Below are 22,607 nucleotides of genomic sequence, written 5' to 3' on the forward strand. Positions count from 1 at the left end.
TTCAGGTAAGGAAAGGAGTTGATCCTGTTGTTACTATTAAAATTCTTAGGAAATCTTTTTTTTTTTTGATACAATCAAACAGATCGACTTTATTCTTTGTTGACAGCATACATACTTCCTGATACCTGTTGTAGGAGGCTTTCCAGGATTTGCTGGTTTCTTTTTATTGAGTTTATTAAGGATTGCCAAATCCAGAGGACTGTAGGACCAAGTGAATTCCTCCTCTCCTAGTCCACCAGATGGAAGCCCGTTGCTTTGTGCTGTTCCCAGGTCCAGCGAGCATTAAGGCCGAGTGCAAATTCCAAGGATCCAGATGCACTTCTACAAATAATACAGACACGGCTGCCTACAAACAGATTAGCATAGACTGGAAGACAGTAACTTTGCAAGCACCTAAATAAACACAAACAGCTCTCAAAACATGAACAGCCCAAAAGACCTAATCCTGTTCTTGCTTGCTGGCTAATCGGGGTTGAAGTTCACTAGTGGAGCATACGCATACCCTCACTCACTTAACTTGTGTGTGTACTCATCTTTTTGGGTGTTTCACCAAGACTTTGAGTCCTCCAGTACCTGTGCCCAGACCGTGGGGTTTTTTTATCAGTCTCTGGCCTGGACCTTGGATCTTTCCAGATTCTGATTTCCTTTTACTTGCTGTCTGTTCAGACTTGGAGTTTGCTAGCCAAATGAACGCATGCAGACACACATTCAGAATGGAGAACATAACCCACATAGGGAATGCTTAGAAATACAGTTCTATAAGAATATACAAAAAACTGCAGTCGTCAGGCACAGGGCCCAACCATACAAGCATACTGGTCAGCAGCCAGCTTGCACGCTGTTGACCCATGCTATTCCCCCCTCCTTTGTTCTGCACTTCTTCCCCTCACATCCACCTTCACCTCCCCCTTTCCCTCACTTTGATCCTTCCTTAAAACATCCCACAGTAAGTTTTGCACATTGTTGCAATACCCCTCAAACATCCTATTTGCTCTTTCTGTGAGAACTGCCGTTACAATTTGTGATAATCTTCTTTTGTTCTTTCGGGTTACAAAGTTTGTGATTGAACATCTTCAAGGTTATTCTTGAGTCTTTCCTCTCAGTGGTCTCTTAGTGGTCATCAGTGCCTTAACAGTTCTGGCCTTTGTTAATGTCTCTGTCATCTGCTTTTTATTAGGGTTTATTTATCTGTTTAATTTATTACCATGTATTTATTGTCTTGCTTTTTATATTGAATAGTCATTAACTGGATATCCTCACAGAGTTGTCTGTTTTCTGAGTTATGGAATGATTAGTATACTTTCTCTAGCTGATTCTTCAAACTAAGAGTGTGGTTTGGAAAAGCTTCGTTGATACAGAAATGAAGTGGTAACAGAGCAGCAGTATCTCTTTCACCTAAATTTCCTGGTCCTGTGGAATCAAAATTCTGGGTTTTGCAGAACTGTCTGGGATGAGCGTTTTTTTTTGGCTTGCGTTTCTTGATGTTTTTTTAAGAGCGTCTCAAAGTTGATTACCCAAAATAGTATAATATTTCAAATCCAATTTCCCAATTAAAAAGGCTCACAGCAGGCAAGATATTTTTGCAGCTGTATATATGCCATTATCTATACTGTGGACAATAACCTAGCCACTTGAGAGCAGTCAGAAGAGATGTTTGGGTGGCTGTGAGAAAGTGAGTGTTGCAGCAGCCGCTTGGGGGTAAGGAAATGAAAGTACAAACTCCTCTAGGTTTCATTTTCTGTTCTGATGTTTGAATATCACAACCTCAGTTTTTGGCTGTAGATTACTCTCATCTCTAATATCTGGAAAATTTTGTGTTGTTTTTAGCCAAGGTTTGCCTGCTTGTGGTGTAGCTGTTTCATCTTAATGTTTCACTTCAGTGCTGTCAATTATAAAAAGGATAGGATTTTAGGAGACTTATTTTTAGCACATTTATTAAAAACTATGGATTTTTGTGTTTCTGTGCAAAAGCTGACTAATACTCTATGACTAATCGGATAAACTTCTTTCTCTCACAGCACAAAATTTCTCCAGTTAAGTTACATAGCTGATCAAGAAGCTGAAAAATGGCTGCAGTTTTTGAGCTTGATCAGATCACCATGTAACTGTTCCGGGCCAAAGACTGCGCAAGTGCAAAATTGAGAGCTCATGATTAAGAGAACTAGTTAAGCTGCCATGTTTGCTGAAGAAACATATGGGCAAGCATAGCATCATAACAAAGTCAGGAACAACTATTCCATATAGCAGTATAGTCGTGTTGCAAGACTAAAAATAAGTGAATTGATTATCTGTGTGTTCCTGATAGGGGCCTGTTGTGTCCTTCATAGACATTTAAATAACTTTGTAAAATTTGCTATCTGGCATCTTCACTGGAATTAAGCATTTTAAAATAAGTTCACACTTAAACTGCTAAATTTGAGGGGTTTAGTATCCCACTCTTGATTTTTGTTTTTTTTCTTTAGATAATGCGTATGATCCAGATGTGAGCGCTAAACAGATATGGATAGACAAAACAGTGATAAATGACAATATATGCTTGACGTTCACCGATAACGGCAATGGTATGAACTCAGAGAAGCTGCACAAAATGCTAAGGTGGATAACTTTTTTCAATTTTTTTTTTCTTATAAAGGTTCCAGCTTTTAGTTCTGTGTGTTATTGCTCAGCTTATTCCTTTTTCTCTTATGTAATCTACTAATGTTGTTCATAAACTTAGCACTTTTGAAGATGAGTGATGATCCAAATCTGTAACAGGCAGATGCTAGCAAAACTTTGATACAGCTTTGTCAGTATATTTTATCCCCTAATTTCATTTTATCCTTCTTATCAATATTCCCATTTAACTTTCTGTGCAGTGGTTGCACTGTGTAAACTTTCTGTAGTGCCCTTTAGAGGAGCTAAGAAGAATTAATTTTTTTTTCCAGGCTTGCTTTAGTTGAAGTTAGTGAGCCAGCAGTAAAGGGATACTCAGTTCAAACCCTTAGGAGTATTGAAAATAGAAGCTCTTGTGAAAAAGTCAGGGGACTGATCATTTTATTGAAGTGGATTGTCTTTTTACCATTTGAATATTCTAAAGGGTTTGAATTGATCTATATGCAGCTCTTGTTTCTACAGTTAGCTAAGAGGTTGCTGTTGTGTTGCTCGCATCCACATGTGACATGGATTCCTCTGCCTCCAGATAAATCTTTAGGTTTAAACTTGAGCAAGCTTGAATTCGATGTGTTATCTTTTCCTGTAAGATATCATAATTAATAGCTTGCATGCTAAATTCCATGTACAAGTACCTGTTTTACTTTGAATGTAATGTCTAGTTACTAATGGCAAATGTGTAGATCATACATTTTTCAGCAAATGGCAGGAAAGAAGAAAAAGCTAAGGGCCTTTTCTCAGTATTTATTGTGAAGCCTAAGGATAACTATTATAATCCTTTAAGAATGCTTATTGCATAATTCCATACAGATGATATTTCTAATCTATACTTAAAAATTAAAGTAAATATCACTTAACTGTCATGATGTATTTTTAGCAATATTACACTTGTAATTCTCAGGATCTGTCTAACTGTATGTTGTTTAATTGTACAGTAGTCACTGATTTCTAAAAAAGAGATTAATTCCATCTGTTCAGGTCTATTTTGATATCAGTCTTGTGTGCATCTTTTGGTTTTCTGTTCTTATGGAACTTTTTACACTCTTCCAATATTTTCTTATGTTTCAGCTTTGGCTTCAGTGAGAAATCTGTAATGAATGGCCGTGTTCCAGTGGGATTGTATGGAAATGGCTTTAAATCTGGGTCTATGCGCCTTGGAAAAGATGCAATAGTCTTCACTAAGAATGGAGAAACTATGAGTGTGGGCCTGTTGTCTCAGACTTTCCTTGAAGTTACAAAGGCAGAACATGTCATGGTTCCTATAGTGACATTTAGCAACCAGCATATCCTTTTGACAATTTCTGAATGAAAGGTTATGTGTACACGTGTAAAGTTTGGATATTACGATCTTTAAAGGAAATCTCCTTGTCTAGTCTTACAGGTACTCTAGTTATATTGTAAGATGGGAAGAAGACTACAGTTTGTTAAAACCCCTAAGTTTGTAGGAGCTGGGAGAATCCATGAGGAGTACAGGATACTGTTGCAGAATTTACCCATCTTTTGAAAGCTTACTTCGCTAGAAGTTACTCTCTTTAACGTGATGCTTACGACAGATAAGTGATCCAGCAGAATCCAAAAACAGCCTGAAAGCCATCTTAACGCATTCTTTATTTTCTACTGAAGAGAAATTACTGGCAGAGCTAGATGCTATAATGGGGAAAAAGGGAACAAGAATTATCATCTGGAATCTTAGAAGGTAAGATGAAGCCCAGTCTCTCGTATCTCTCATTTAGTTTGTGTTATCTGTTTTGCCTATGCAAATATACAAGATTTTGGTAGAATAATTCCACAAGACTGCAGGGAGCAAGCTGTAACTGGGAAATTACAGATTCAAGCTCATATGATGGTAGGACTGTAATATGGCATGAGAAGTGTTGCTGATCTCTCAAGTAAAACAGTCTAAGGCAAAGGAGCAGGAAGGAGAATGTAAAAGACTTTGCTTTGATAAGATACTGTAACTTTTGCCAAAAGGAAAATTAAAATAGATGAATTAGAAATCAGTTACCTTGGACCTATGTGGAAATTAGGAAGCCAAAATTCAAAAAAAAAATGTTTGTATGTACAATCAAACATGACTGGCTTTTTAACTTTGAGTCAGCTGTATCCTACTAGAGAGACCTGGACCTTTCTAAGTTAGTATCCAACTTCTTAACTGTTTGCCATAAAATAAAGATAACTGCATATATTTTCTCTGATTTCTATTTATCTGCTTGACTCCATGGGATTTTTTCAGGAGTAAAGATCTCCAGCTTTTTTCTGGCTTGGAACTGCTTTCTGCTGGTTGCTATGGCTTTTTTGTTTGATTAGTTGGTTGATGGGGTTTGTTTGTTTGTTTGTTGTTTTTAACAACTGTTGCTGTAACAGTGGCAGCTGCGTGTCCTCATTTCCCATCTACCTTCCCTTCCCTTCCCTCCCCTTCTTGCATGGTTGCCGCTGCCTTGCTAGCAGAACCTGGCTGATGGTCTGCCTGGAAAAGCTTTGGCATGCCTTCAACAGTGATGGAGCTGATTGGTTAGGAACATGTTATCTTGTGGTATGTTCTTAAGTGTTTGGTCTACTGTAGTTTTAAATACCTGAGATAACAAGGTATCCACAGGAAGTAATTTTTAAACTGTTTCATGGCCCAGTAGATTTGTCAGGAAGCTAGCTTGTTTTGGGGGGTCTTTTTTTTTTCCCCTTCTTCTGATGGGCAAGAATAAACCTTTTGCCTGATAAAGCTGAATGAGATTTCTTTTTTCTTGTAACTTTTAATCTATACTCATCCCAGGGTGGTTGTTCTCTCTCATTCATTTCTTTCCAGTATTAGAGGACCAGAATCAAATACTTCTAGCTTAGTAGATTTTAATACAAGATAGCAGAGTGTAATCAGCACTCCGGTATTGCTAATTCTTGTTGTCCCCATGCTACCTACTCCGTAAGAAGAACTTTGCCTCCTTTATACTTCAAAAGCTAATTCACGTTTTCCAGATGACCTTTCATTTATCAATGAGCATTTTAGCAATATGCATTACTTCATTGCACAAGTGAAAGAAAATACATAAAGTCTTTGGATTTGGCAGGATAACTTTGAGGTTCTGAATTCTGATGTGTATTCATAGAAGGTTGTGGGAGAGAATGTTTTTGAGGGTTTTTTTGTTGTTTCTAATATGTTGCAATTGAATCTGCTTTTGGAAACCCAGCAGAACTATTTCAGTTTTAATGACTTTATTTCTGGAATATTTGTGCCAAATGTGATATATCTGAATTTTGTGCAAAGCTGCTGCCAGTATACTGCAAAGTGTACATCAGACAGAGGGACTGCAACTAAATAAAAGAAACCATCTGGTGAGCAGTGCAATAAAAACTTGTGACGTATTTCTGAGTTAGTCGTAGTGTGTGTGGCTTTTACAACAGTAAGAATCTTAGGAGGATAATTTGCCATGTTCAGAAACATTGCATTTAGAAGGAACATATGCACCTTAGGCCATCCAGCTTTTAAAGGTGATACTGACTGCTTTTATTAGTGGACTGTGGCCGATTTAGAATTAAGTTAGAATTTATGAATGTCTTATCTGCTGTCACTTCTCTTGTGTTCCTCGGATATCAGAAAGAAACTAATGAATATGTTGATTTGAATTTTGGCAAATCTGTGAGGAAAAACACAGTATGAGTCAAAGGAATTCCCTTTCTCCTGCATCTTTGATGTCCTTTGGGTGCTCCTCAATATCTTTCTAGGGTTAGTTTTGTAATGTTTTTTAACTTTGCTTCTTAGAGATAAAAATGAAAAAACAGAGTTTGACTTTGACAAGGATAGATATGACATCAGAATTCCAGAAGACTTAGATGAAACAGGAAAAAGAGGATATAAAAAACAAGAGAGAATGGACCAGGTTGTTCCAGAAAGTGACTACTCATTACGAGTATGTATATTTTCAATTTTTATTTTTTTTCTTTTTTTAATGAAGCTGGGAAGTATTTGGTTTTGTTTTAGTATAATGTACTATATAATGGAAGTATTGATGAAGAGAAGAAACTGGAGGGCAAAATTTTCATGTCAGGGCAATATGTCAACACTAATTTTAACGAAAATTGAAGGTGGAATGTATTTGTGGACTCGCATGAACTTTTCATGTCTGTTCATAAGAAAATGAGTGTTTTTATGTCGTCTTGCAAATAACTTTTGCTGTTAAATGTAGACATCACTATCCCCTATGGAGCAAGATGGAAATGCAGTGAATAACTTCAAAAATTAAACAGGTGTGTGTATGATTGTAAAGCAAAGTAAACATTCCATTGTAGTACAGGTATAAATACATATAGTACTGATATTATGCTCATGTGAATCTTTAAAGCAGACAGCTTTTGGCTGGCAAAATGTCCTTTCTAGGTTTTAAAAAGAGATCAAGGAATTGGAAGCAACTGCTTTGAAGATAGGCACACAGAAAAGCCTTGGCCATGTCTGTAGGCTAGTTGTTATGACCATTGTCTTGACTACTGATCCGTAATCATTGAACACTACTTTTGTAAGCAGCTGCTTCTGGAATGACTGGGTGTTTTGGATTATTTTTCTGGATGATATTCAAAAGTATTGTTCTAGTTGAACTAAAATTTGCAATTATCTTAAGACTCATTAGATTCATAAATCTACTTCAAATATTAGAAGCTGTAAATATGATGATAAATGAAATGCAAGTTAAAATTTATAGAATATTTGACACATTTATAAGAAGATTGTGTAGGTTGACAATGCAGTAATTTGCAACAAAGCAAATTACTTTTGCTTTCGGTTCTTGTTTTAAGGTGTGGCTTGGAATTTTTAAGCTCTCAATAGGGGATAAGAAAAGAGAAACTCGTGTATATAAGGGAGAAAATATCTTTTTTTATTTTAAGAAAAGTAATTGAAGGGAGAAAACACAACAAACTTCCCAAAATAAGCTTGCAAGTGTGATTGAGAGCTCTTTTAATGGTAAAACTGCATCTTCAGACACCTGATTAATTTGTTATAGTCATGAAAGTCATCCTTCAATTGCTATTCATTTAATTTATAATATTAGTAAGCTTATGCATGCTTTCATTTCCTGTTTTTACTGGATGCGAGTTGGAAAAAAAATAACTATTTTATAAAATTTTAATTCAAACCTGAGTTTGTCTTCCTAAACGTGTGTATTGTAAACTATTCATATCTTGTTTGTTTGAATAATAGAAATTATTATATATTTTGTAGGCTTACTGCAGTATTTTGTATCTGAAGCCAAGAATGCAGATTATTTTACGAGGACAAAAAGTGAAAACGCAGCTGGTTTCCAAAAGCCTTGCATTCATTGAGCGCGATATATATAGGCCAAAATTTTTGAATGTATCCTTTGCTAATATGTGCATTATTGCACACTGAATTGTATGATGTGACTTTGTATGTAAGCTGTCTGGATTCTGCTGGGTATGTTAAGCCTTGTATGATTTTTAGTAATAAGATACGAAGGGAATTATCTCAGTATAAAAAGCATTCTGAGACACAGGTCAGAGTAAATACATTTTTTGTATTACCTGTGATTAACCAGATTTTTCCTTAACATCTAGAAATAGGCTAAAACAGTAAGAATTACTTTTGGATTTAACTGCAGAAACAAAGACCACTATGGAATAATGATGTACCATAAAAACAGACTCATCAAAGCTTATGAAAGAGTTGGCTGTCAGTTAAAGGTAGGAACTTAAAGCTGAAAAATATATTCACATCTTTAGAAATCATTTTCATTCACATGGTGATTAAAAAAAAAGAAAACTAGGATGTTGATGTTGCTTTTATAAAACCACCTTTTTTCTAGTTTGTGTAACAACTAAAAGTTGCTTTAAATTGTATGGAGTTGTTTAATACTCGGTTTTTGATACCTAGTTTGACGCAGAAAATACAGGCATGAGCATATCTTTTAGGGCAGAAAGAGGGGTGTGGGGTTTGTGATTTTGTTTTCTTCTCCATTTTGGAGGATTTTCTTGAGAGTTTCTTTTTGGAGATGGGAGTTGTAGGCCAGAAGATTGTTTCTATTTAGCGTATATAGTTTGTAATCACTTTTGACAAACTCTTACAGTTTTAGTATGGATTTTACCTTTTTTTTTTCTAATGCATTTTAATTTCTTGCAGGCAAACAACATGGGCGTTGGTGTAGTTGGGATTATTGAATGCAACTTCCTAAAACCAACTCATAACAAACAAGATTTTGATTATACAAATGAATACAGGTGAATGTGTATTTTATATAGACTTCCTATTGAATAGTGTTTCTCACTGTGAAATATCTTGACTCTAAAGTTTTCTTTTTCTTTTGATAAGTAGTAATCATTAATGCTTAACATTCTATCATTAAACTGCATGCCTGCCTTCTCATTAGGCGTAGGATGTTTATATCTGTACTTGTCACACTGCATTCATTGTGCGGCCAGTGAAGTATTGGGGTACGATGCATATCCTTTTAAAGTAGGTGCTTTAGAAGCAGTCAGATTCATTCTGCCTTTCACTGATTGTAGAACGAGCCTGGAATAACTTGCTGAGATGTGGATCTTTGTGTGGCAGATACTAAAGTGTGAGATGAATCCCAAACTTAATTTTTTTCATAAAACTTCTTCATTTTTGATCCAAGTTCTTAGCAAAGCTTTTTTGGACACTTTGGAACACTTTTTTTCACTGTCTCTCCTAACACTGGGCTTGAATGTCCTGAAATCCTCTGCTACCTGATGCAGCATTTAAAATACCAGACAACCTCAAAGCAGCTGAGATTTGGGGCATAGCTTGGTTCTAGTCATTATTTCTAACTTAGTGTTGCTACTTTTTCACATATTTGCACCATCCCATGTCAGTATCTAAAGCAGTATTTTGTGTAGTTACACTGAACCAGATGGAGGATCTATCCTGACTTGAAAAATAATCATAGAAAATTATTTTTAAGCCTGGTGAATCTCAGTCTGTAGCCTGTTTGTGCTCCTCTGCTGTGAATTAGTTGTGCTGGCACTAGGAAGGGAGACGTTTTGGGGAATGAAAGGTTAGAGGGGATGAGTTACCTAAGCAATTTTCAATTGGAGATGTAAAACCTGTTTAGGGAAAATCTGGATGCAGACTTTGAGAATAGTTTCTGGCTGTGTTGTTTATCTCTGTCTCGTGACAGCCACGCTGTTTTCTGTTTTCTCTGCTTTTTGTTTTCAGTGTGGGCTTGTAAATGTTGGGTATTGGCTTGCAAACATAGGTGGGGTAAATTTTGGCAGGAGAGGTCATTACCTCTTTCGAGCTGTATGTTCTGCCCTTCAGCGATGGGTTTTTTTTTTTGCCAAGGATAGCTGTACTGCCTAGGAAGCTTCTTCTAAACTGCTGATTTAAATGCAGCTTTGCATATAAATGTAAGCCAGAAGATGGCATCAGAGTGGTGTAATAAGCAAAGCTGTTAATTGACACAGTCGAGCTGTAGCAGTGTAAGTCTGGTCATTCCTGCCGTTGAAACAGCGGCCCTTGGTTGGAGGAGCAAGCCTCATAGCTAGGAACATAACTGCTGCAGGCCACTGCAGTTCAGTCTGCCTGTATCTTTAAGTAGTACATACACTTCAGAGCTTAGTGTGCACTTCTGTGCAATGGTACTGCCAGCTTTAAGTAGCACCTATGTTTCTGCCACAGTTGTGCTGTCACAGCTGTGAATCAGATAGGGAGTCAGTCTAACTGGAAAATAGTTCTTGTTGCATTATTTTTTCAATGAAAGCGTTCCCTAAGCTATTTCCTGCACGCTGCACTAACAGTGCCCTTGGCAGAGGGTAGGAATGAGGAATGCTGTAGATAGTCATTTGTGTTATCCAGCCTTTAGACTGTGTTCCCACAGGCTGGCACAGTGAGCATTGAATGCTTTATTTGTTTCTTTTTAAAAACTTGTAATGTGGGCATAGAAATACTGTGCCTGAAAGATCTTTTTACAAACGTCCTTCTTCAAAGAACATTGCAGGATTTCAAGATACTTTCCCAGCCCTATACAGAAACATGAACCTACTGCTGTAATTTCATGATCACTTTAAGCTGACCTGCCTCCCTGCCCTCTCCAAAAGAGAGAGGTGATCTAATCCATGCTTTGGTCTTTGTTTCTGCACTTGTTTTACTTCTGTGTTTTGGAACCAAAATTCACGACCTGGGCTGGGAGGTGATCTAGATTAAAACTCTCTCTAGGACAGGTTAGTTCACTACACAAACACTTGTGCTAGTTTGAGGGATGGGGTGGTGTGAGTGTTAGAGTGAGCCAGGAAGGGTAGGACTGACTTTCAGGTTCTGGTTCCACAGCCAATTCACTCTGACGTAACCTCAGCACGTTGACAAGAGGCAGACTTGCTCTTACCTCACCTGTGTTGCTTGTTCTTCTCATACCTCAGTCTCTGTTGTGTGCCAGTTCTCGTATTCATGCAGCTGCATGATGAGCCCTGTTCAGGACACTAATCCAGCTAAAAATTAATCTAGAGGAAGACTGGTCTGCTCCTTTTAGCAGCACGTAGACTTACACTACTTCGGAGTGATCATACGATTGCGACCTTAGTGTAGTATTGCCGTATGTCAGTTTACAGCAGGTATGAGCCTAGAGTTAAAGGATGTACACAGACATCCATTAAATATTCAGTCAGGTACTGGATTGGCAGAGGCTGTTACGAACCTGTTTTCTGTAACTGAACCAGTGAATCAGCTTCAAGGTTTGCACAGTACCTTCACAGTCTTGAGTCAAGCACTCTGGACCTCAGTTTGAAAAACTGTGCACTTGCATGTTACCCAAGTCACATTTCTAGTAACTTCTTTGCTGAAAAAACGTGATTTCCCTACCACCCACAATCCCTACCTTCTAGGGTTTTCTAAAAGCAAAAAGCATACTGTTGTGCAAATATATATATATATTTTTTTTAGACTTACAATAGCAGCACTAGGAGAAAAGCTTAATGATTACTGGAATGAAATGAAAACAAAGAAAAATGAAGAATATCCTTTAGCTTTGCCCGTTGAGGAGATACAGTAAGTATCTTTTTTTTTTTTAAATAAAAGAACAACTTTTTATAGTGTTATTACTATTCTACTAGATCATGAAAATAAGCTTTTCATGTGAAAGTTCTGATATTTTTTCCATTACAGAAAACAACCTGATCAGACGTGGGTGCAATGTGATGCATGTCTGAAATGGCGGAAGCTACCAGATGGAATAGAGCATTTGCCAGAGAAGTGGTACTGCTCATTGAACCCCGACCCACAATTCCGGTAAAATTAGATTTGCATAAATATCTAAATACTGCTTTTAATTTGTATTTGATCACTTGATGTAAGCACATATGTTGTGCTCTTTGTTGCTTTTTTTTTCCTTAAATCAGGAGTTGTAATGTGCCAGAAGAACCTGAAGATGATGACTTAATACATCCTACTTATGAAAAAACTTATAAAAAAAAGTAAGTACTTGAGATTTTCTCGCAGATGTGTCTGCCCTGGAAACTGAACATGAAAATTAAACACTCTTTCCTCTAACCTGTGATAAGGTTGCAGCTCTTCTGGGAATATATGCAGTCACAAAATAGTGCCCTAAAGTCCAGATCTGATCATAGCAGTGAAGAGATGAATAGGATTCTTCTTTTCTCTGTTATTAGCATGTTGACATTCCAGACATCTTTCAAGTTTATAACTAAGGCCCTTTTGCTTTGCTAGATCAATATTAGGAAAGTCCTAGCTAAAGGGGCCTCTGTCATTTAATAACTAGTAAGAACAATGCAAGCAGTTGATGTTCAGGTACAGTTCTCAGAGGGGCAGTATTTCAAACCAGTAAGGGATATGAGGATAGTGTGGGATGTTACAGAGAAGCAAGCTACCAGAGCTGTTAGGAGCCCTTGTCTAGGTAACTTATATTTTCAAGGCCTGCGTGGAAAAAGCTGAATACCTTCAGACATTTATATAAGATTGAGAGGATTCTTAGCTAAGGTATCTGGAACGAGACTGACCTGGACAATTTTACCTAAATGCTGGTTCACGTTAGCACTTTTTTTTTTTTGAATTACAATTTAATGAATCTGAGTCTGTAGTTAAGCTAACTTTAAGCTATACCAACTCATGCGTGGAAATTTTCAGTCAGGAAACCATAATATATTTATTAGAACTTTATTGTCTCTAGGTAAGATGAAGACTACTGTGTTTGCTTTTAGATTTAAGTGAGGTTGGTTACTTTGTACGATGAATTAGCATTTTGAATTTAACCTCCTTTTATTTCTTGCTACTGTGCAGAGACAGGGAAAAACTGAAGAGGCGACTGGAATACAGCCAACAGGTAACTCTCCTGAAGTTGATAGGAAACAGACTTTAGTAGCAGGGTTGTTCTTGCTGACAACAGTACTAGACAGTTTGTTCACATAGTCCAGGCTTTGAGTTACAGTTTTCTTCAGCTAATGGTCAGCTGAGTTGATCCACAGCCTCTTTTGTTTTGACTGCTGTACAGGTTATGCTCACTACTAGTAAACCAAAAACCCCACATCTTTGCTGCCTGATGGTGGAAAATGCACCAGTGCCTCCTATATAGTACTGAAGAAAAAGTGTAAGGGGACCGAAGGCCCCAGAGGAGGCAAAATAGTACTAGAAAAAGTGTTAGTCACTGCTGTCTGTTCTTATGGCATGACATCTTATTGCTGAAGGTGGATTTGTTGTAGAGAGAGATATAAAAATATCCTTGGGGGGGGGGAAAAAAAAAAAGAGAGAGAGAGACTGAGGAGAAGTTTGTAGTAGCTGCACTTTGAGAGCTTGTTTTGCAAGGAGGCCCTCAGAGGCTCCTGAAATAGATGCAAATCAAAATGGTTTAGTTAAGAGAATGCGTGGATTGTAATTCAGAATCAAATTTCCTAAGTGTGATACAGCTTAAGTTGCTCTCAAAATAAATTGCTAACATCAGATCACCCCATTTCTGGAGAAGAGGGTTTGCACATGCTGTTTTAATCTATATACTTCATTCGTATTAATTTTTCTGCCATTAATTTTATAAAAAGTAGAGAAGTCATTTGTAAAAGGTAAGAAGTGTTCATTTGGGACAAACTGAATTAGGTATGAGCAGCTTTGACGAAGAGATGGTTATCCCATATTTTAGGCATGATAGACTTCACAGGCATAGAGATACAGAACAGCTTGAGTAAAGCTCTTCCCCAGGTTCTACATGGTACTTAAAATTATCTAGTTCTGGAGAAAGGCTTGTGAGATCAGAAAGCTGCTTTGTCACAGCAATAAAACTGTATGTGGGGAGGTGTGTGCAGCTGGGGTACAGCACTCTCAGTCTCTGAGAAATCTGCCAGAAGTCAGTAATTATGATACACAATGCTTTCTAATATCTTGTATGAATTTTTGGTGCATGTCTTAAGGCAACAGGGAGAGGATGTATCAAAGAAATAGTTGACACACATCAATAGTCCTTTTTGTGATGATTAAGCTGGTAAGACTGGGTTTGCAACAGGGAGTCCAGTCGGTCCTTTCTTTATCGAAAAAATTTTGAGCCGGAGTTCAGGGTGAGATTGGTATTTGGAGAATCCTCACAGCATACAGCAGAAATGTCAGCCATAATTCTAAGTATTTTCAGATAGTTGGCAGAGCTATTTAAATGTCTTCTGAAGTATTTACTAATATCTATCCTTTTTTTAATTCTTAACTAATTTTGTCTTATAGCTCTGTAATGAAATGTTTTTAAAAACACCTGTTTCTTCAAGTAAAGACTTTAAAACATTCTCAGCTGTGAGTGGAAAGGAAGCTGTTCCAAGATCAGTTTTACCAGAAACATCAAATGCTTCTGTCAAAAGACCTCTACTTGTTTCAAATAGATCAGTATCTTCACCTGATTCTGATAACAGGTTAGTAAACCTGTACAAAATAGACTCCTGTTTATCTCTAGAATTAATAATTTGCTAATGAAAAGTATAGTATTGTATGTAGGCCCATCTTCAGGCTGTAGCTGCCATAATCAAAATGTCACTTTTGGTAGTATGGGAGCACGTCAATTAATGGTATCTAGAAACCCTGTGAAATGCTAAAGTGAATGTAGCAAAAAATACTGCGTACTGCCAAGAAAATTTAACAGGTTTGTCTAAGTTTAGCAACAGACTGTATTGTGTTAACTTCACTCTGTAGTATGTTTTCTTCGATCTCTATTACAGGTAGACTTTTTCTTAGCACAAAGGTTGAGTCTGTTTCAAAATAATGTGTTAAAGTAACAATCTAGTGTGTGGATGTCAGCCACTGTTTTTACAGGAAAGGTATTTACTGTGACTACTGATCTTAAGATATTATGCAGGGAGGCATCCCTTTCTAATTGCTGAGTGTTAGTTTTGAATAGTGATTATAAAAAAAAATAAACATAGTTTGAAACAAATGACTTTACAGTACTTGAGCAAATACAATAATCAGTTTAATATTTTTCTCCTCAGTCTTAAACGGAAGACACAGAGTCGTTTGACATCTGTGTCTTTAAAGACACCTCGGTTAAATGACAAAACATTCAGTAGCCACACTGATGATGATGACGATGATGATGAAGATGTCATCATTTTAGAGGAGAGCAGTACTCCAAAGCCTTCAGCAGATTCTGATGTTCCTGTGGTAAAAGCTGAATGTATTAATCTGGATCAGGAAGGGAAGCAGAAAGAAAACTGCAGTGTCAGAGAACCTTGTAGTGCAACTGCTTCAGAATCAAAAAGTGAACAGTTGACTTCAGCGACACAGACTGAGCTCCCAAAATTAGTTGTTAAAAAGGAAGAGGTGGAAGACAATATGGATATTCAAGTGCCCGGATCAGAAATAGAAACGAAACAGCACAACGTAAAAGATGTTTCTGAGACATCCGCAGATGTTGGAAATGCCTTGAGTGAACTGAAAAATCAGCTGCAATTGGTAAACAAAGAAAAAGAAACATACCAAAACATGTGTGAAGTATTAACCAGTCAAGTGGAAACACTGGAAGAGAGGATATTAGAAATGAGTAACAAGTATGTGAAAAAAGAAATGTGCCATCAGTCAACTGAGACAATTTCTTCATTTGTAGAAGAAAAGGTTCATGAGAGAAGTTTGGCAGAAGTGACCATTCTCTATGAACAGGCCTTAGAAGAAATAGCAAAACTAAAGGAACAATGCAGTACTCTGCAGAGCTTAAAAACTGAATGCACCAAGTGTGCTGATGGTGAAAATAAGAGTGAGGTAGATGAAATTGCTGTGCAGCTGGATGATGTTTTCAGGCAACTGGACAAATGCAGCATTGAGAGAGATGGATATAAAAGTGAGGTATGTTCGTTAAAATAGTGATATGCTTCAAATAAACAAAAATGAAGTTTCTCTTTTGAAATGAATGTTTCATAGCAGTTCTAGTACTTGACGTTCTGTATAGTTAAATTTGGTTCATTAACTAATCAAGGCACCTAACGGGGGGAGGGATTACTAAACTTGCCCAGAAAGTTTTTTTGCTTCCATAGATAGAAATAAGCTAACTTGAGACAGACTTCAACTGATTCAGGCTTAGAGTGAGCACACATACGGTGGTTCAGCTGACAGCTGCTTATTTTAAAGCAGTTTGACTGTGTTGCCGTATCTTAAAGAAAATAGCACGTTGAAAATTTAAGTTAATTATCTTTGTTAATTAAGTTAATTAAAATTAAATGGTTTAAATTTTTATGTCACTTTTATGTTAATTACCATAATTTGATTTGATGTATAAAATCAATTATTTTGATTTACTTGCCAGATTGAACTACTAGAAGTGGAAAAAACTCAACTTGCCTGTCAATGTGAAGAACTCAAAGCAGAAGTTGCACAGTTAAAAGCTTCAATTCCACAAGCGGTAGCACACGCAAATGATTCTACAACCAGTAATATAGAAGACTCAGTAAATTTTTCTGATGGAGAAAGGTATTGCTTTTGTTCTTTCTAAACTATTTCAAGCAAGATTTTGTCTGGCTGATTGTATCTGAAAAACCTTGACAAAGGTCATGTGTGATAATTATATAATAAAATGTGGTGCTTGGAATTCTTTTCTACTGCCTTTTCTGACCCCAACTCAGTAATATGCATGCATCTTTATAAAAGATTTTTTTTTAATCTGCAATCAGGATTGGCCATTACATAATAGAATGCTATACTAGCATTTCTTAGGATATCAGGAATCTTATACAATGATTTTTAGACATGACCTGCAGAACAGGTAGAGAGGAAGGAGGAAGAAAAGAGGGTGATCATTAACTTATTCTGTGTAGATGAACTTCATTTTTTGCATTCTGTTTTTCTTGCTTGACAACTAGTACTCTGTTGAAAAGAGTTCTTTGGTTTTGTAACTGATTTGACCTTTCCTGTCAGCAGTCACAAGTGCTTACCAATCCTTTGAAACTAGGTTATGTTCAGAATTTATCTTTGAACTAAATGAGTGCTTAAACTTAGAAATTGAGAGCTTCTTGCTCCTACTTAATAGAAATATCAAACACAGAAGTACACACACAAGATGGAAGCAGGGGTGGGCTACTGAGGAGGAATATAAAGACACTGCCTGGGCATATAGGATGAAACTGAAAGCCAGAGCTCAGCTGGAGTTAAAACTAGCAAGGGTTGTGAAGGGCCACCAGAAGGGCTTCAGTAAGCACAGCAGAAGCAAAAGCGAAACTAAGAAAAATGTGGTCCTGCTGCTCATTGGACAGGAGGCATAGTGACAAAGGACATGGAAATGACTGAGATACTCATTATCTTCTTTACCGTGCTTTTTACTGGTAATACTTGCTCTCTGGCCTCATAGTTCCTTGAGCCTAGTGGTAGTCTGGGGGAGTGAAGCATTACCTGTAGGAAGACTGAGTTTAGGGACCAGGTAAGCAAACTGGAACACGCACAAGTCCGTGAGACCAGATGAGATTCATCAGAGGCAGCTGGCCAAGTTAGTGGCAAGTTGGCCTTGCAATGACATCTTTTAAAGGTCATGGCAAGCAATTGAGATTGCTGGTACCTGGGAAAAGGCAGCATAATGCCCATATTCAAGAAAAGCAAAAAGGAAGGTCTTACAGGCTGTTCAGTGTAACCTCAGGCCCTGGAAAGACCATGGAGCAAATCCACTTGGCAGCGGTGTCCAGCCACCTGATGGACAAGCAGTATCCAGCCACCTGATGGACAAGCGGGTGACTGGGAACAACCTGCATGGAATCACCAAGGGCAAATTCTGCCTCTCCAGCCTGATTGCCTTCTACAATGAGATGACAGGCTCTGTGGATAAGGGGAGAGCATACCTTCATTTTAACAAAGCCTTCTACATGGTCCGCCATAGTATCCTTGTAGCCAAATTTGTGAGGTATGGTTTGGATAGGTGGGCTGGAAAACTGGATGAACTGCTGAGCATAAATGGCTCTGATCAGTAATATAAAGTCCATCTGGCAGCCAGTTGTTAGTGACACCTGTCAGGGATCAATATTGGGGCCAATACTGGTTAAGACTTTTATAATGACCTAGACAGTGGGGTAAGGTGAACTCAGTAAGTTCATGATACCAAACCGGCAGGAGCTGTCGGTGCGTTGGAGGATAGGGTTGCTATTGAGACAAGCTGGAGAAATGGGCTGAAAGAAACCTCAGGGAAATTAAACAAAGGCACCAACAGAGTTCTGCACCTGGGTTGGAAATATCCCATGCAGCTGTGCAGGCTGGAGGCAGCTCAGCGGACAGCAGCTTTGCAAAAAGAGGGCTTGTGGGTGCTGGTGGACTGGAAATTGAACATGAGTCAGTAGTGCGCTCTCGTGGTGGTGAGGGCCCACTGCGTACTGGGCTGTGTTAACAAGAGTTTAGCCTGCAGTTTTAGGGAAGTGTCGCTTCGCCTCTATTAGGCACTTGTGAGACCAAATATGGAGTAGCATGTCCAGTTTTGGGCTCCCTGATATGAGAAAGACATTGGCCTACTGGAGGAAGTTCAGTGGAGGGCTGCCAAGATGGAGAGGGGGTGGAGCACATGATGTGCAATGGGAAGCTGAGGGAAATACCCTTAGGAAGAGACGGCTGAAAGATCTGAACTCTTATTGCTGGCTTCAGCTACCTGATGGGAGGGTATAGATGGAGCCAGACTTTTCTCATGAGCACAATGGAGATTCTATTTAGATGTAATAGGGGAAAAAGTGTTTGCTGTGAGGGTAGTCAAGCCCTGGAACGGAGGCCCAGAGAGATTGTGGCATCTCCATCCGTGGAAATTTTCAGAACACAACAAGGTTCTAAGCAACCTGATCTATGTTAGTCCTGCTCTGAATGTGTGTTGAGGGGGATGGGAGGAATTGACAGGATGACCTCCAGAGACCGCTTTCAATCTAATTCATTCTGTGATTCAATCTCCCCTTCATCTGCCAGCATTTCATCTTCTCTTTAAGGCTTCTGACACGTGTCCCCTAAAAGAATTGGCAAATGCATCCATTACTTGTGATGGAGGTTACCCACAAATCCTATTGGGATATGATGGCACTGGGAGGATTGGCTGCTGCAGATTATAAGGGAAATGATGGTGGAAGGAAATACTCAAGAAGGGATGGATGATTTAGAAGCAGTTTGACCAGGAAGAGCACAGAGCAATGGAACCAGAAAAGAAAGCAAAAAGAAAAGAAATAGTAGTATTTTCCCTGTCCTGTAACTCCTACCTTACTTGCTCTTTATATTTTCAAGCTTTCAGACAAACTCTTCTTTCCTGCCTTCCAGATAGTCCTTTTTTCTCTTCTTTTGTTCCCATAGATGGTGCTAGTTGTGCTTCTAAATGTGTAAAAGCACCAGTGTTTAACATTGTTTTGAGCAATAGAGGTGATGTGTGGGATAAAGGATTGTGCCAATGCTTGTTTGCTAACTTAAATAGAAGTTTTCAAAAAATATTTCTAATCCATATTGAAGAAAGGAGAATTCAGTTTAGCTCTTAGTATTCGTTTGAAACTAAGGAAATATAAACCTTCAAAATTAAAACCTGAGACGCTCAGCTATGAAAAACTGGTGGATCTTGAAGTTATCTCACAGCAGCTTTAAGTGCATCACTTTTGTTGATTTATGTAAGTCATGTACAGAGCCTTTCCAGTATGAAAAATAAGTCCAACTTTGTAAATAAGCTTTAAATTATTCTGTATTTGAACATAAAACTTCATCTACATCTAAATATACCTAATTATTTCTTTGCAGCCTGAAACTACGCTCCCTTCGAGTGAATGTTGGACAACTTTTGGCTACAATCATGCCTGATCTAGACTTACAGCAAGTAAATTATGATATTGATGTAGTAGATGAAATTTTAGGACAAGTTGTGGAACAAATGCATGAAATTAGTAGTACTTAATCCTTTAAGATATTAGCAGACTCCTACTTGATTTTCCATTATAACCTTAGTGTAGATTCCAAATTGTAAATATTGCCTCTTCACTTTATATATTTGACACCACTTGATCAGTAAGTGTATATATTATATATGTTTAGATGTTTCCACAGATGCAGTGGGTGTTATCTTAACTTCCTCTTAAAGGAACACTGTTAATATTGACTAACCCCTGATGTACTTAATTAAGGCTTTTGCTTTTAAAAATGTATTTGTAATTAAATTTGCAAATATTTTTATTATTAGGAATCTTAATACTTTTCTACAGAAGCTTTTTGGTTGACTTTTGATCTTATATAAGCATTAATACTTTCAATTATTTCCTCCTCCAAAATCTAAGCAGTGGGATATGTTTAAAAAAAAAAAAAAAACTTCCTTGATTTCCTTCTCAGAACAAACCTCAATAGTGTTATCGTAAACTACAATATTGTTTCCTTCCAATGTTGTTGTATGTTGCATTAATGGGATAGAAATATAACTAGTAGATGAAAACTTTGGCCATATTTGTAATATTGTATTGTACTACCAAAAAAAGAAAAATTCTTTAAGGGCTTTATCCTGAGAATTGGTGATCTCCTTTAGAGTTTTTGGAAGTCACAGATGTTTGTTTTCACACAAGAGCATTATTTGTGCATAGTTTTACAGCATAAACAAATTCATGGAATGTGCCTAGGATATTTCAGCCTCTTCAGTGTTGGGAACCACATGTCTGTTTGTCCTGCCCTTGCTGCTTGGTTGTTGTTTTCTTAGGTCTAAGTACCTGCATTTGTATAAGTGCAGTCAGAACAATGTCCAGTTCTACCCTGTAATTCTCGTTTGAACGCAGCATTGCTCGTTCGTGAGTCCAAGTACGTACCTGTACATGGGCTCAATGGTCTGTTTCCACATGCTGTCTTATGGGCTGTTCCCTGCTTTCTTCCAAGGCAATGGCAGCTGGTGAAATGGAAGTATTCCTGGTGGCCCATTGGAGAGAACATGTTGGGGTGACATATCCAAAGCTAGGTAGGATTCCTGGGGGACCTCTGTTCTGCCTTGAAACACCACTTCTCGAGACCTAAAGCCCTTTTTTCAGGAAAGCCTCGTGCTGAACACAGTTGACATAGAGGTTCTGTCATGTGTACAAATGCGTAGGAGGGATTTGTTATGTTCTCCAAAAACAAATTGCTGCAGTATTAAATGCAGTTTGGGGTCTTTCAGGCTGAGATGAGATGGTGCTGAAGTTGGTCTCAGAAACTGACCTTCCCATCAGAATGCACCATGCTGCATATGAATGTCTGAGATTACCAAATTCTGGATTAATTACTTGAGACTTTTTGAAGTATTTTGAAAAGGAGGCATGTTTTCTTATCTGTGGTGTTAATGACTAAGGAGTGAGCTAAAGCTGAAAATGTTCAAATACAACTTGTTTATGCTGTCTTAAAATTTAGACATCTTTTATTATAGGCAAAATAGATGAGTCTATTTTTCCATTGTTTTCCAATCACTTTCACTGCAATTTTTAAGCCACTAGTTGTATGCTCTAATGCTTGTGCAAAAACTTTTTGGAAGAAATGGCACAGAGAGAAAATGTTAAAATGGTGGCAGTATTCTCCTCAGCCAGTTGCATGTTTTTCCTCAGCAGGAATGAGAAGAGGGAGGGCAAAGACAGCAGATCCACCTTTTATCTGTGATGGTATTCGCAAACAGTGATCAAGAAACATGACAAGTGGTTCTTGTTTTTTAAAAACTTTTTTTTAAATCATGAAACAACCTTCAATGAATGTGTTCATTCCTGGGAAGCTTCTTTTTTATATATATAAAATATATATATATATGTGTGTGTGTATGTGTGTGTGTATAATATATATATATATATATATAATGTGTGTGTATATATATATATATATATATATAAAAAAAAGGCAACATTCTGGGCTTTTGCACTGTTACTCTCCTGATTTAATTAGATTGTGTTCCTTTTAGTTGTATTTCATTCAGTTTCTTTCAGTGGAGACTATTTCAATTTTAAGATTCTATCTATTCTAATATTATGCCAATAAGGATAATACAATACTGTTGTACTTTATAATGGCTAAATTGAATGTTTGATTTTGAAGAGGTGGCTGTAATATAACTGTTTGTATGATTTTTAAAAAGTTTATATTTTCCATTTATTGGTGTGTAGTTTTTCAATTTAATATTATTTATTATGTTTCATCAGATTCTGTAGTTGAATTTATTATAGATGACTGGCAAAGTATAGCATATGTCTATATTGAAAATGGAAAATTTACACTGTACATTTACACTTTGAAGAACAGTGGACTAATGGAAATGGTTTTTATTTACTTGTTAAAATGTATTTTTTGTAAAAAAAAATAAAAATTATATAAATCTGAGTTTGCTGGATCAAAACTTGTATGTGATCAAATGCAATGTTTTTGTTTCTAAATAAATGCTATGCAGAATGGCTAGTATTTCTGGTTTATTTTAAATATTCAGCCTCATGAGACATCTGGCTCAGTTTGTTTTTGAGCAGAAAACAAGCAAACCAACCATGCCTTCGGACCAGGTGGTCATTCTTACTTAGCCCCAAATAGCTGCCCGTCTTCTCTGCTACTTTAAACTGTCTGTTTC

At 37.4% G+C, this 22,607-nt stretch overlaps 1 protein-coding gene across 1 annotated transcript in view; it reads left to right on the top strand.

Moving 5' to 3' along the window:
- Positions 1 to 22,438, top strand: part of MORC3 (MORC family CW-type zinc finger 3) — a 28,059-nt gene extending 5,621 nt beyond the window's left edge. The window contains exons 3-17 of the mRNA XM_064524754.1: positions 2,463 to 2,595; positions 3,718 to 3,931; positions 4,197 to 4,345; positions 6,401 to 6,548; positions 7,853 to 7,984; positions 8,212 to 8,331; positions 8,768 to 8,865; positions 11,543 to 11,647; positions 11,765 to 11,887; positions 11,998 to 12,072; positions 12,896 to 12,938; positions 14,315 to 14,496; positions 15,070 to 15,919; positions 16,377 to 16,540; positions 19,802 to 22,438. Of these exons, the coding sequence (XP_064380824.1) occupies positions 2,463 to 2,595; positions 3,718 to 3,931; positions 4,197 to 4,345; positions 6,401 to 6,548; positions 7,853 to 7,984; positions 8,212 to 8,331; positions 8,768 to 8,865; positions 11,543 to 11,647; positions 11,765 to 11,887; positions 11,998 to 12,072; positions 12,896 to 12,938; positions 14,315 to 14,496; positions 15,070 to 15,919; positions 16,377 to 16,540; positions 19,802 to 19,955 (2,690 nt within the window). The 3' untranslated portion in view covers positions 19,956 to 22,438. The remainder of the gene's footprint in view (positions 1 to 2,462; positions 2,596 to 3,717; positions 3,932 to 4,196; positions 4,346 to 6,400; positions 6,549 to 7,852; positions 7,985 to 8,211; positions 8,332 to 8,767; positions 8,866 to 11,542; positions 11,648 to 11,764; positions 11,888 to 11,997; positions 12,073 to 12,895; positions 12,939 to 14,314; positions 14,497 to 15,069; positions 15,920 to 16,376; positions 16,541 to 19,801) is intronic.
- The last annotated feature ends 169 nt before the right edge of the window (positions 22,439 to 22,607 follow it).

The sequence above is a fragment of the Dromaius novaehollandiae genome, chromosome 1 (genome assembly GCF_036370855.1).
Source record: "Dromaius novaehollandiae isolate bDroNov1 chromosome 1, bDroNov1.hap1, whole genome shotgun sequence".
Taxonomy (NCBI): Eukaryota; Metazoa; Chordata; class Aves; order Casuariiformes; family Dromaiidae; genus Dromaius; species Dromaius novaehollandiae.